This window comes from Crocodylus siamensis, chromosome 8, assembly GCF_052110815.1.
Source record: "Crocodylus siamensis isolate JL-2025a chromosome 8, ASM5211081v1, whole genome shotgun sequence".
Classification (NCBI taxonomy): domain Eukaryota; kingdom Metazoa; phylum Chordata; order Crocodylia; family Crocodylidae; genus Crocodylus; species Crocodylus siamensis.
Genome location: NC_143402.1, coordinates 46,064,794 through 46,077,937, shown reverse-complemented (window position 1 = coordinate 46,077,937; position 13,144 = coordinate 46,064,794). Strand labels below are relative to the sequence as shown.

The window sequence follows — 13,144 nt, the reverse complement described above, 5'->3', positions numbered from 1 at the left end:
AAGGGCAAGGGAGCCCTCTTAAGTTGGCCACCCAGATGGTTGAGATGATTTCCTGTCCTTTTCCCAGGATTCTACTGAACAGTCTCTATCAAGGACTGCTACTTCAGCCAAAGCCTGATGAGGGGTGAACACTTTCCCATGCCAAAAGGATAGCATGGCAGCCTCTGGCATGGATCTTTGAGGCCTCCTGGCGCTCTGGTGTAGCGCCCGAGACTGCAAGAAGGCCAATGTGGTGCTTATCTTCCAGAAGGGGAGGAAAGTGGATCTGGCAAACTTGGGCACATGATCAGGCCCATCAGCCTGACTTCTATCCCGGGGAAGGTCTTAGAAAAGTTTATTAAAGAAACCATCATTAATGGACTGGCCAACACCAACATCCTAAGGGATAGCCAGCATGGGTTTGCTGTGGGTAGGTCTTGCTTGACCAATCTCATTTCCTTTTATGGCCAGGTGACCTATCACCTGGACAAGGGAGAAGAGATTGATGTCATATATCTTGACTTCAAAAAAGCCTTCAATCTGGTATCCCATAATCACCTCTTGGCAAAACTGGCCAGTTGTGGCCTTGGGTCAACCACAATCCGCTGGTTGGGAAATTGGCTCTGTTGTCTGACCCAGAGGGTGGTAATTGATGGAAGTCAATCATCATGGTGCCCTGTGACCAGCGGGGTCCCCCAAGGCTCTGCCCTTGGACCAATATTGTTCGACATCTTCATTAATGCTGTAGACATTGGAGTCAGAAGCGGACTGGCCAAGTTCACTGATGACACCAAACTTTGGGGCAAAGCATCCACACCAGAAGACAGGTAGGTGATCCAGGCTGACCTGGACAGGCTCAGCAAATGGGAGGATGAGAACCTGATGGTGTTTAATGCTGAAAAATGCAAGGTTCTCCACCTTGGGAGGAAAAACCTGCAGCATCCTTATAGGCTCGGCAGTGCTACGCTGGCTGGCACTACGGAAGAAAGAGACTTGAGGGTCATCATTGACCACAAGATGAACATGAGCCTGCGATGCGATGCTGCAGCTCGTAAAGCGACCAAAACGCTGGCTTGCATCCATAGATGCTTCTCAAGCAAATGCCGGGACATCATTCTCCCCTTGTACTCGGCCTTGATGAGGCTGCAGCTGGAGTCCTGTGTCCAGTTTTGGGCCCCACAATTAAAAAAGGATGGGGAGAAGCTTGAGAGAGTCCAGAGAAGAGCCACGCACATGATCAGAGGTCAGGAAAACAGACCTTACAATGACAGGCTGAGAGCTATGGGGCTCTTTAGCCTGGAAAAGCTTGCAGGCTCAGGGGTGATCTGATGGCTGCCTATAAGTTTATCGGGTGAGCACCAGTACCTGGGGGAACGTCTGTTCACCAGAGCGCCCCAAGAGATGATGAGGTTGAATGGTTATAAACTACTGCAAGACCGTTTCAGGCTGGACATAAGAAAGAATCTGTTTACTGTCCAAGCCGCTAAGGTCTGGAACAGCCTGCTGTCGGAGGTGGTTCAAGCGCCTACATTGAACACTTTCAAGAGTAAATTGGATGGTTATCTTGCTGGGATCCTATGACCCCAGCTGACTTCCTGCCCTTTGGGCGGGGGGGCTGGACTTGATGATATTCTAAGGTCCCTTCCAGCCCTAATGTCTATGAAATCTATGAAAATGACAGATGTGACTAAAACCCCTAGGAGAGGATGGCCCTGAGATGCAGGCACTGACTTTGACCTGTTTGTAGTACATAGTATAAGCAGCCTAGTGTTCTATTAATATGGCCTATAGAAAAGGTCTCCTAGGAAATGCTCTTGGTAGTAGCTTGTGCAGTGGGTACTGCTGCCTTGCACCTTGCTGCTTTTAAGAAAATAGCTCAACTCAGTGGATACAGCACTGCTCCCTAAGGGCCTAGATTCTATTTGTGGTTTTGCAGCTAGGTAAACTGGGCAAAAACTTTTTTTTGGCAAACTTTTTGCCAAAAGCCCTGCAGTTGCCAAAAGTGAATTGCATATGCAGATCGTTGGCTTCCCAAACCTGCCAGAATAAACACTCTTTTTACATTTGTGAAACAAGGAGCATCCTGGTTTTTCTCAATCGCTTCATTCCGGAATAGTGTTTGATTCTTTATTCCTTTCAATTGGCCCAAAAACTTCATGGTAAAGTGAACAAAAGTTTTGTGCATCCTGAAACAAGCCCTTTGACTTCAGAATTGCCAGCAAACCAAAAATACGTTTGTCCAGCTCTACTCTCTCTGCTTCTCCCACAGTCCTAAGAAACCCTCCTGTGGGTACGGTGTTAAGAAATTAAGGCCAGAAGGGACCAATAGATCATCCAAACTGACCTCCAGTGTAACCATTGAATCTCACCCATTTATTCCTGTCTTGAGCCTAATAACAAGTTTGACTAAAGCCCCAAGCTGGATTTTAGACTTCGGAAGATAGAAAATCCACCACTTCCTTGCTGATTTGTACAGTGGTTAATCACAAATTCAAATGAGGAATTGTCTGGCTTCAGCTACCAGTCATTGGGTCTTAACGTCTGTGCTGGCTTAATTAAACAGCCCTTAGTACTTAAACACTAATTGAATCACCTCTTGATCTTTTTGGATAAGCTAAACAGACTGAGCCCCTTAAATCTCTCAATGCTAGGGACTAGTGCTGGACCTAGAATGATTTTTGTGGCTCTCCAATTTTCCTCACATCCTTTTAAAAATGTGGACAGTAGCAGTGGATGCAGTGTTCCAGTATCATGCTCAACAGTGTCTGCTACAAGAGCAAGATCACCTTGCTGCTCCCTGATACCTGTTCCTGTACCAGGATCCAGTTAGTCCGTTCTGTACTGAGCAGGGGCATGTAGGGGTATCTGTACTGGCAGCCTGACACATCATAGCAGAGAGCAGCTCCAGTTGCTCCGTTCTTTGCTTTGTGGCATGATTGCAGGAGCTGGATGGAGAAGGAGCTCCATATGATCTGGAACCCAGGGAAGTGGTTAAAGCATTTCTTGTGGTCCCTTGACACTTCTGAAATGTTTTCATTTGTCAGGCTAACAGGCAGGCATGACTGCATTGGAGACTATCTTCAGTGCACTAAGGCTGTTTAACTGAAGACTGAGTCTGCTGTAACAAACAATGTAGTGCTGAGGAAAACAAAAGATAGAACCTAAATACTAGAACACACGGAAACAACAAGGCATCCTGAAGTTACTGCTTTCTAATCTGGAGAGACGTTACATGTGGCTATGTAACTTAATGTGGCAACCTTCACTTGAAGGCAAAGTTTTTTGTCAGGAGTGTCCTAGCTTTTTAGACACTATATAGAGTGTCATCTGTTGCTGCGCAGGTGAACAGTGGGCTTTGCTACTGAGTCTACTCTCTGCCAATGGTCCCTCTAATGAGGAATATACTGCAGTGGTCAAAGCTTCTGCTTGCCTTGTTTGCTTTTATCTATGAGACGACGTTAAGCAGAGGTCTGCATGGCCACTTACACCTGCATGCATTGCATACTGTTCTGGCGGTTCAAAGAATCATTTGAAGTGATGGGTGTCAAAATAATACAAATTGATGCTACTTCTCTCTTCATCCATAGACCCCAAAGGGCCTTAGCAGCTATCACTGACCCCATTTTAACCAATGGGTGAATGGAGGTACAAACGTGGAAGGGATCTATATTCACTGAGAAGCAGAACAAGGACTACAACTCAGTATAATACAAAAGACTGCCCATGCCACAAGGGCACAGCTTACCAAGGGGTGGTGGTGAAAAGGGCTGCAAGAGGCTAGGAAGACTTTTTATAAGACACTTTAGTTTCCCTGAAAAAAACCAACCTGGTTCTGACTGCTCTTGTTTGGAAGGTTTCTCAGGTTCTGGAATTCCTTCTTTAAATGCACCCCAGAATACCAAATTGCCTGCTGACTGGGCAGCTTGCCTGGGGAAGTGGGAGGCCAGCATCCAAGCTTCTGCTATGTCTGAGTAGAAGCAGATGTTTAGGAGGTGGGGAAAGCAGGTTTTTTTTACCCATTCTTTTAAAGATTTTGCTTGTATTCTGTTATCAGGGAAAAATGAGAGTTTGAAGCCTCAGCCCTTTTCATGAAATGGCATTCTCGTTTTCTGGCCCCCCTAGTGCTGGACTCAGCATCGCTGAAAACCTTTACATCAAGACTGAAGGCTTTTCCAAAAGCAATATGTGATGTCAAACTAAATATCAAACCATGACTGCAGCAGTCTGTCCAGTAAGACTCTATGGACCAGGTCTACTGAAGCACAGTCCAGTAAAAACATTGTTTTTCTGTGAAGACTTTCTAGCCCTTCAGTTTCTGGTGGCTGAAATTACTGGGGTGTGACCAGACCTGATTTTGCTTCAGCCGCATATATGTTCTGGCCCAGTTGAGGTGAGGGTGGAGAAAAGCTCACGGGAACACATTAATATAAATATTCAGATAGCTAAGTTTTTCCAGGTTCCTCTGAAACAGCAAAGTCCAGGCTTAATAACTGTGGACAGACTACAAGCTAAATATTTAAAGTATTGCACAGAAATGGAGACACACAGAGCAAAGAGGGGCTTGCCAATAAGGCATTCATTCTGCATGCAAAAACACTTCTCAACTATTGTTTCTCCTTTAAATGCTTAAAACTGAAAGGATCTTCTCATTACACTTCAATAATTTACTCTACTCTTTCAGTCTTTGCCCTTTGCTCAGCCACTGATGTCATGCACCAAGAATATGAAGGGATGAGAACATTTGAATGTATTTTCCCTCCTTTTACCTACCAACCCTCAAATTCTGATTTGTTGCCTCCCAGAGTGACATCCCTTCCAAAGGACTGTTTTTATAAAAAAGATCCCTTTCTCTTACATCCTTAGGCTGGTCAAAGAATTAAGCTAGAACCACATGAGTTTCAGATAATGTTTTCAAATGTGCCTATCTCCTGTGGAGTAGCCCACTCTATCCTATGCACAAATGTTTATGTGATTTATTGAGGGTTAGATTAGTCAGCTGCACCTTTGCTAAATCACACTATTTAAATTACCATTTATGCCAGTCAGAACAAACCTGGTATCAGTTTTCCATCAGAACATCTATTTCATTGAAATCTAAGGCCATGTTTAGGTGGCACGCTTCTGGCCTTAGCCATAGTGCCTTCAAGCACACTGCCTTGCTGTCAGATGGTTTCCTCCTAAACTGAAAACAGTATAGCTGCCTGTGTGTAGCACTTGCAGAAAGCTATTTTAGCACTAATGAATGATGGTGCCAATTAGCCCACCTGTGTAGACACAGCTCTGTTGCTCACAACTCAGGAAGCAGCCGGCCCAGCACAGCATGTCTGAGGGCACCACTGCTGGTGCTGGCACATTTACAATGTATTTTGCAGAAAGCATCAATTGTAATGACATTTGACAAGCTTTGAAACAATTCAACACTGAATGAAAGTGGTCTGAGTTCTGGTCTTGCTTTGACATTTCATTTTAATAAAAAAAAAAATTATACTCTGTGATGTACCACTATCAAAATAGCACATTTCATTTAGATATGGCCCTTTCAATATATCTGCAGAGTGCAATACTGCATTCAAAGAGACTGCTTCTTCATCCCGATTCAGGACAAACTCTGACTTCAAATGCTGGCATTTCCCAGAGGACTGGCTCCATATTCTAATCAGCTCTAGTTGCCAGTGTTCTAGGAGAATGTTTAAATATTAAGAAAATAAACATGGAAATTACCATAGGATTTTCAGAGTGTGTCAGCACCATGCTTCCCTCCCACATGCAAATCCTTTCAAGGTTTTACTACCCTCCCCCCTCCCCTTAAAGGAACTTAAAAATAGGTGAAAGTTTTCTAGTGTGGAAAAACAGTGACTTGTGGCAAATTGTAGAACATACCCATTTTGAAAAATCACTGAAGAAGGGAAGGCATGAGCAGTTATAAACGTAGTGAGTTCTTCCTCTACATAATGTCTTAAGAGAACACTAAAGCCACTAGGCTCTTGAGAAACCACCAGTACAGTTTCCCCGCAGCTGTACCCAAACCACCCAATCTCTGGCTTGGAGCCAAGTGATACGATAATCTTAATCTTTCTAAGCTATGTGTATTTCTTCTAGGACCGTCTCTGCTACCTGGCCAACTAGAACAGGAATAGAGTGGTAGACTGTGGGTTAGGAAAGAGGGAAACTGCCAGAATTTGCTAGGAGCCTGTGACTGGAAAGCAGGCAGTAGCAATGGTGGATCAGAACTGAGGGGCACTGGCAGAACTGTATGTGGAAAACCAGGTCTGGAATGGGAGTGAGGTAACAGGACATCAGAACAGAGATGCTTTGGCAAAGTTATGCAAAATCCTGGGCCTGCAGGTCAGGATTCAGGGGGAAGATTGCACGGCAGCTGCTGGCACAATAAGGCCCTGACCTGCAGCCCATTTGTGAATCAGGTGAAGACTTCCCTTTGCCCTTCATGAGCTGTGGATCAGACCCCAACTAGCTTAGTATCTCTTGCCCTTAGGAACACTGATTTCTAGTAATCATCTAACAGCTCCTATCTGGAACTGCAAAGCTGGGAAGGAAGGGGTCTGAAAGCAAGCACTGGAGAAGGAAAACAGGGTCAGAACATGACAGGAGGACAAGTGGATGGAGAGGAAATTCTTTTCTCAGTTGCAGGCATCACCAATATTTGTCTTCAAAGGAAGGTAAAAATGCTTTCAAAAGGAAAGGTCCATACTATAATGCTTGTGTCTGGCTGGTTCTCTAGCCCTAATCTACTTGCACTGTGGACAAGAACTGGTTTCACATCCTTTTAGTATGAAGAGGAGCACCAGCTTTTCTTCTTTTCACATCAGCACATTAACACAGAGGCAGGTCTCTTTTGTTCCTTTATTACATGTTACCCAGGCATGGTAAAGCAGAAGCCAGCCTCAGGCCTGCAGACAGCGGGGCGCCGCAATTAGAAAGAGACCTAGTGAGAGGTTGCCACCAAAGTGGCAAAGACTTTTTCTTTTTGTTAAGATTTCATTTTAAATCTTTAAATAAAAGTCATAGCTCTGGTCAAACCAGAATGCTACTCACTGTAGCAATCAAAGTTTGTCCTTCTGAAGCCCAATTATCTTCTTCCTACTCTAAGTAAAGGGAAAATGAAGGTAAAAATTTGACAGACATTAAACTGGCCTAAAGATCTGTAACACATCCCATTGTGTACAAGGCCCTTTTCCCACTTGGGGTATATATGCAGACGCATGTGTCTGCACCTCAGCCCAGAAATTGCAAAGGCATCTCAAAGATGTGAACATGGGGTACATCTCTCTCTAACCATTCCAAGCACTGACAGTCAAAATGCTAAGCTGCTTACACAGGCTAATGGCGACCTATCTATGCTGAGGCTCTTTTTCCTTTGCTCCCCCGTTGATCCATAACATCAAACCAAATATCCCTCTTGTGTGTTTGCATTCCCCAGCAAATCAACTACGGTGTATATGGCACATTTTTTAGATTTGTAAAGGATAAGATACAGCGATGAGGCCAGGAATTGGCTCCAATTATGATTATAACCAGGCTGAAGTTCGGTGTCTCTTTGCTTTTCCGGCTGTAAAAATCCCAACCAGTTTGTCCCCAGTATGAACACATTTGTTCCCCTCCCTCCCCCCCCAAATCTATGAATGTCCAAGTCCACAAATCCAAGGAGGGTTGGGAGCTACAGTTGGCTACTGCTGGAAGTTGGAGAGAGGGGAGGTTGGTGTTCAGCAACTGGTACAAGAGGGAGTCGGAGAGGGTTCAATGTGGAAAAAACAAAATGTAAAGGGAAGAGCAAAAAGTAATATTGAGGTTCAAGGGTCAGATGTCTATGTTCTAAAGAAAACAGCCGGCACAGGAAGGGGGTGGGGAGTTTGCATTTGGTTTGTTTTTTTGGTAAGTGTCACTCACGGTAGAAAACATATTCGGTGTAAGAGGTCCAGATCTTGTCATCTGTCTGGTCATGGGCAAAGGCGCAGGTGCCTGTAGAGTTGCATGCCACCATGTGGAAGCCAGCATCAGCCAGTTTGTCAAAAGCTTGCTCCAGGAAGGTGAATTTGAGGTAGTACCTGGAGGTGTACCTCTCTGGGGGTCTGTCAGGGTCCCTGCTTTCATTCAAGGTGTCCCCAAAGACTTCCTTGGCTAGCGAGGTCTTGCCACACACCATGATCCTTGCCACCCTGCGGAACTTGGCATCCGTTTGGCTGTCCCTGCCGAGGGTGTAGGAGCCCCGATAGCCAATGGTGATGAAGCCTGATCTCCGGATATCTGGGCCGGCACCACCCCCACTGGCAGTGACAGAGCCCCCAGGGGTGCCAGTTCCGGCACTGGCCAGGGCAGCGCTGGCAGAGGCCAGATTGCGGGCAGTGTCAGCATTGGGCGACAGTTCCTCCGGGTCACTTTGGCATGGGTCATCCCCAATGGAGTTCTGCTTGCTGAGTTTTGGGGCCAACATCTTGACAAGCTCCGGCAGCTTGAAGTACTCAGCTTCCCGCTGCAGGCGACTCCTCTCTGGGAAGTGGTCAGGCAGCACCAGCTGCTGGTCTCGCATGTAATCCAAGATGTAGCGGAAGAGAAAACCATCTCGGTCCACGAAGAACCGACCCTTGCTGTCCCGGGCCAAGGAACGGATGTTCTTCTGGGTGAACATTTCCCAGAGCAGTGACCCGGGCACACTGACCAGTGTGGGGTGGCGAGTGATGTACACCTGTCCGCCCACATTGAGCTCCACGATCTCTGGGAAAGGGAACTCCTCACTGGGTTTGGCACAGCTTGCATTGTCCGCCAAGGCCATGATGAGGCACTGTCTCCTTCTCAACTGCAAAAGCAAGCAACAGCCCACAATGATGTTAAATACACCAGGCAACACAACACAGTGCTCCTCTCTAAAACCTTCTATGCAGCTGGATCTTGCAGCCCTTCTCATCCGAGTGATTTTCAGAAGGGATCAGTTAAGGTCACCTGGTGCACTGCCTACCTCAGAGCCTACCCCTGTCTCTGAGATACCTGAAGTCAGCTGTACAATTTGCTATTGTCCCTCAATCATAGCATCTCAGTGGCAAACAGTGCTGGGGAACCCATGCCTCTAAAACTGGCTCCCCAGCCATGATGACAGATGTCACATTTGACCTTCAGGGCATCTTCTAATGCCCGTCTGTTTCCTCAGGCTGTTGCCCAAGTGAGCATTTTCAGTTTATTCTGTGGGCTGAGAGTTCAGTAAGAGTTTTTGCTGACATCGGTCAATTTATTCTGTATTGTTTTTAAACAACATAGAAACTGTCACCTACTCGATCTGACTAGTGACTTGTCTTGCCTTGTATGTTGTCTGACAGTGGATAGAAGCATCTCACTGAGGAGTGTTTTACCCTCGTCAAAGGATATTTACACAAGAACACCCACATGGGGTAACTTTTCATGTAACACCAGAGTAAACTTCTGCCCTGAAACTAGATATTTCTTTGGAGGTTTATTCCAGGCAGTACAACTGTGATGTTAAGTTCCTAACGCACAGAAATGACAAATCCTTTGGGAATCCTCATTCTGTTTACAGGCCCAGAAAGGATCTGATGGAGATGCCCTGGACAAAATTTGAAACACATGGAAAAAGGCACAATTCCACTGAAGGTGATGGACCACCAACCACCACCGAGTCTGATGTTAACCCTATAAATATTTAAATAAACTCTTATTTATAGCACAAAGTGAAGCTTTACAGTGTGCTTTCTACAGTCAAACTGTAAATAGCTTTTAGAAATGTCGTATAACTTTGGCTGTTTGAAATCCAAATATTACCAGCAGATATGAAATATGATGATCAGTTTTGGCTGAACTATCTTTGCTGAAGGAACTTGTGAGGAGGAAGAAGGGGCAAAGATAGGAAGTTATAAATCTGTATTTTAGGATTGGCTTTGGGCTCTGCTTCATGTCAGTTAAATATCAGCCTTGAAGATACTCTAATTTATATTTGATTGTCCATGTCCCCAGGGAACATTCTGTTAGTCAAAAAAGGTTACACAAAAAAGCACTTGAGTAACTTCCTTTCCTTTAGGCGTCACTTGCACCCCTTCGCACTGGGGCTTTGAGAGCACAGGAGCGCTTCTGTGAGAGTACCGCATAGAACTGTTACAGCGACCTTACACCACTCACAGTTAGTTACCCTACACTGGGTGCCTTCCCCAGAGGCCCATTCTGCTATCTGAATACCAGTCACGTCAAAGATAATAATGCAAGAGACAGGTCTCTTCGCAATGGCCCAAAACCGACTGCAGTGAGGGGCAGCTCCGGCCTAGGATTCTGAATTGAGCTCTGAGGCTGCTGGCTTCCTTCACACTGTTTTCTATTTCTAACAGACACAGCAAAAGTTTTTAAAAGTCTGAGTCCCCCCTGCTCACACAGAGATCAGAACACAGCCATTGCCTGCTCTCCACCTGGCACAAGCCTGTGCTGCAACAATGCACATCTACCGTGAAAACGGTAATCATGCAACCACCAGCTTCTAACTTCCTAGACCTACTGCTTGTGTGGCTTTGAGTCACAGCAGCTCTTTCCTGCCATGCACAAACTGTGAGTGCCACTGTGAGTGCCATTAGCCCCGTGGAGGCAGCATAGCTACGTGCCTTGAGCTCCCCCAAAGAAAGCGGTGTGGGCCAAGCTTCAGTTCCAGGTCACTTTTGTCAGGCAATGGCAGAGGCAGAAGGAGCACAGCTGGTTTTCTTTCCACTGTGCAGCTGGGCTACCGGTGATGACACAAACTAAATGCACTGCTTGCTTATGTAGGCAGCACATTTGTTACGGCAGCTTGAGGCTTTTGGAGCCACGTTCTTCTCCCAGCCTAGTGTAAGGGCAGCACAACAGCACCAAGGGTTATGGGGCTGCACTGTACTCGCCCTTTTTGTGATGCTGAGCACAGCTTGCCCCGAAACATGGAACCTGCCGACTGTCACTTTGCTGCAAAGGGGCGCTCTGAAGCTGGCTGAAGACATGGGAAGACTTTCTCAGCTGTGCTCAGCTGGCAGAAAGCAACTCTTAGCTCAGATGCCAGTGCACCAGCCAAGGAGCAGTGGTGTGAGAGGTCCCCGCCCTGCTACTTTGGATCAAGCTCCAGAAAATCAAGAGAGGGCTCAAAGTCTGAAATCCAGTGCCCCCCCGCCCCCCACTCTGCTGCCCTATCAGGACGACCCCTGGAGCTACAAGCCGCCCTCCACAAGGGCCGTTTCCTCAGTGCTGTGAAGGGCGTTTCCGAGCCCCCGGAGGGCGGGAGCCCCAGAACGATTTGGGCAGTGGAAGCATTTGCCAGGTCCGGCACCCGCCCCGCGCCCCTCTCCTCCCCCGGGACTGGGGCTGGGAGCAGGGCTCCGCCGGCGGGGGCCCGCCGGGCCGGGCGCAACTTCAGCCCGGGCGGCCGCGTGAAGTTGGCGGCCGGCCGCGGCCCGCGGGGAAGCGCCGCCGGAGGCTCCGGCCCGGGCAGGGCGCTGGCCGAGGCGGGCGCGATGCGAGGCTCGCTCGGCCCGGGCGCTGCGGGAGCGGGCGGGCGGGCTCCGGCCCCCCATCTCCCCAGCGAGCAAGCCAAGGGCGAGAGGCAAAGCGAGCGGGGCGCCGCGACCTCCCTCCCCTCCTCCGCCCGCAGGGCGCTGCGGCTGCTCCCGCCGCCCCCAGCCCGCGCGGGGCGGCCGCCGCGTCCCCCCGGCCCGCGCCAGCCCCGGGAGGCGGCGGTTACCTGCGCGCTCCCCCGGCCCGGCTCGGCCCGCGCTGCGCTCGCTCCCCCTCTCCGGCGCCCGGCCCCGCTCGTACCTTTTATCGCGGGCAGCCAGAGCCCGCCCTCCTCCTCCTCCTCCGCCGCCGCCGCCGCCTCCCTCCCGTCTTACGACACGCGGCTGCCTTCCTGCCAGCGGCTTCCGAGAGCTGCCGCCTCGACAGCGGCCGGGGCCGGGGGGTGCTGTCTCGTCCTCTGCTGGTGCTCGCCCCCCCGGCCGGCGGCCGCCGCGCGGGACAGGCCTGGTCGTGTCTTCCCCGGCCGCCGCGCGAGGGCTGAGCTTCAGGCGCGACCCCCAGGCCTTGCCCTGCCGCACCCTGGAGAGCCCCCTGGCCCGGCGGAGGTAGATCGGGCGGCCCTGCTCCGCCACGCACGCGGCGGAGGGTGAACACACCCGGCCTGGGCTCCGTTGCGGTGTCTCTGCCCCTGCCTCGGCCGCTGCCCGGGCCTCCTCCAGCGTGTGGGTGCGGCGCCCCAGCCCTGCCAGGCCCAGGCCCAGCTCAAAGCACTGCCAGAACCCGGGTGGGCAGTGACCAGGGCACGGAGAGCTGCCCCCGGCCCACGCATGAGAGCCGGGGGTGGGCAGGAAAGCATGGAACAGGCTACGCAGAGCAGTGGGAGAGTCTCCAGCCTCGGGGTTTTTAGGGCCCAGGTGGACAAAGCCTTGGCTGGCATGATGTCAGCGGGGATGGTCCTGCTTTGGGCAGGAGGCTGCAGTAGAGCACCCCTGAGGACTTCTGAGGCCCCTCCAACCGTCATTTTCTATGCTTCTGAGACAGCCTGGCCAGACCCTCAGGTGCTTTGATGACCAACTCAACCCTCACTGAAGTCTGAGCTGCTCCATCTCCCAGGCTACAGTACCCCAGCTGCCTAAACTAAAGCTGGCCTACAGGAGCTGCAGTCACCCCTCAGACTGCAGTGTAGACACCAGCACAGCGGGAAACTGTATTTCCCAAGGCTAGGGACAAGGTTCTTGACAGAACTAGAGATAAAATCAAGGACTCCTGACTCTGAGTGCCTTGCTCAACTCCGGTCTATTAAATGCTTTAATCTAGCCAGTGGTTTATGTTGCTTATTTATAATAGTGGTTTGTATTGATATAAAGAGAGAGCGTTTTTCTCAGCTGCTTCTCAGCAGGGTAAATTAACCCATGCCCAGGCCAGCTGCTGTGGCTAGACTGCTTCCCATACCCAGGCCAGCTGGTTTAAAGCCAGCTAAGCTATGTCTACACCGCACTACAGTTTGCAGTGTAGATGTTCCCACAGTCTGTTTCCCAAATGGAGTTAGGTTCATCGACCAGGACAGATCACAGAGTGAAAGAATTAGGCATGTCATTATTCTAATACTAGCAAATTGCCTGTCAAGAATGATGGGCTGGCGGGGATAGATGCCCATGCCACCCCTCCCCCTTAGGGTCCA

The 13,144-nt window shown here is 49.3% G+C and overlaps 2 protein-coding genes across 3 annotated transcripts in view; both read right to left on the bottom strand.

Annotated features, from left to right (window-relative positions):
• The window catches only part of LOC149858410 (BTB/POZ domain-containing protein KCTD8-like), a 131,964-nt gene extending 119,212 nt beyond the window's left edge, over window positions 1-12,752 (bottom strand). For both annotated transcript variants that reach the window (XM_090060393.1, XM_090060394.1), the window contains exon 1: window positions 11,764-12,752. The gene's annotated coding sequence lies outside the window, so the exon portion shown is untranslated. The remainder of the gene's footprint in view (window positions 1-11,763) is intronic.
• LOC149858411 (BTB/POZ domain-containing protein KCTD12-like) lies at window positions 6,827-11,789 on the bottom strand. The gene is made up of 2 exons (XM_090060392.1): window positions 11,690-11,789; window positions 6,827-8,791 (listed from the first exon to the last, which is right to left on the bottom strand). The coding sequence occupies exon 2, from the start codon at window positions 8,765-8,767 to the stop codon at window positions 7,877-7,879; it is 891 nt and encodes a 296-aa protein (XP_089916518.1). The 5' UTR covers window positions 8,768-8,791; window positions 11,690-11,789; the 3' UTR covers window positions 6,827-7,876.
• Window positions 12,753-13,144: the final 392 nt, after the last annotated feature.

Bases quoted from the DNA above. Each gene is read 5' to 3' on its own strand.
- LOC149858411 (XM_090060392.1), bottom strand. From the start codon at position 8,767: ATGGCCTTGGCGGACAATGCAAGCTGTGCCAAACCCAGTGAGGAGTTC.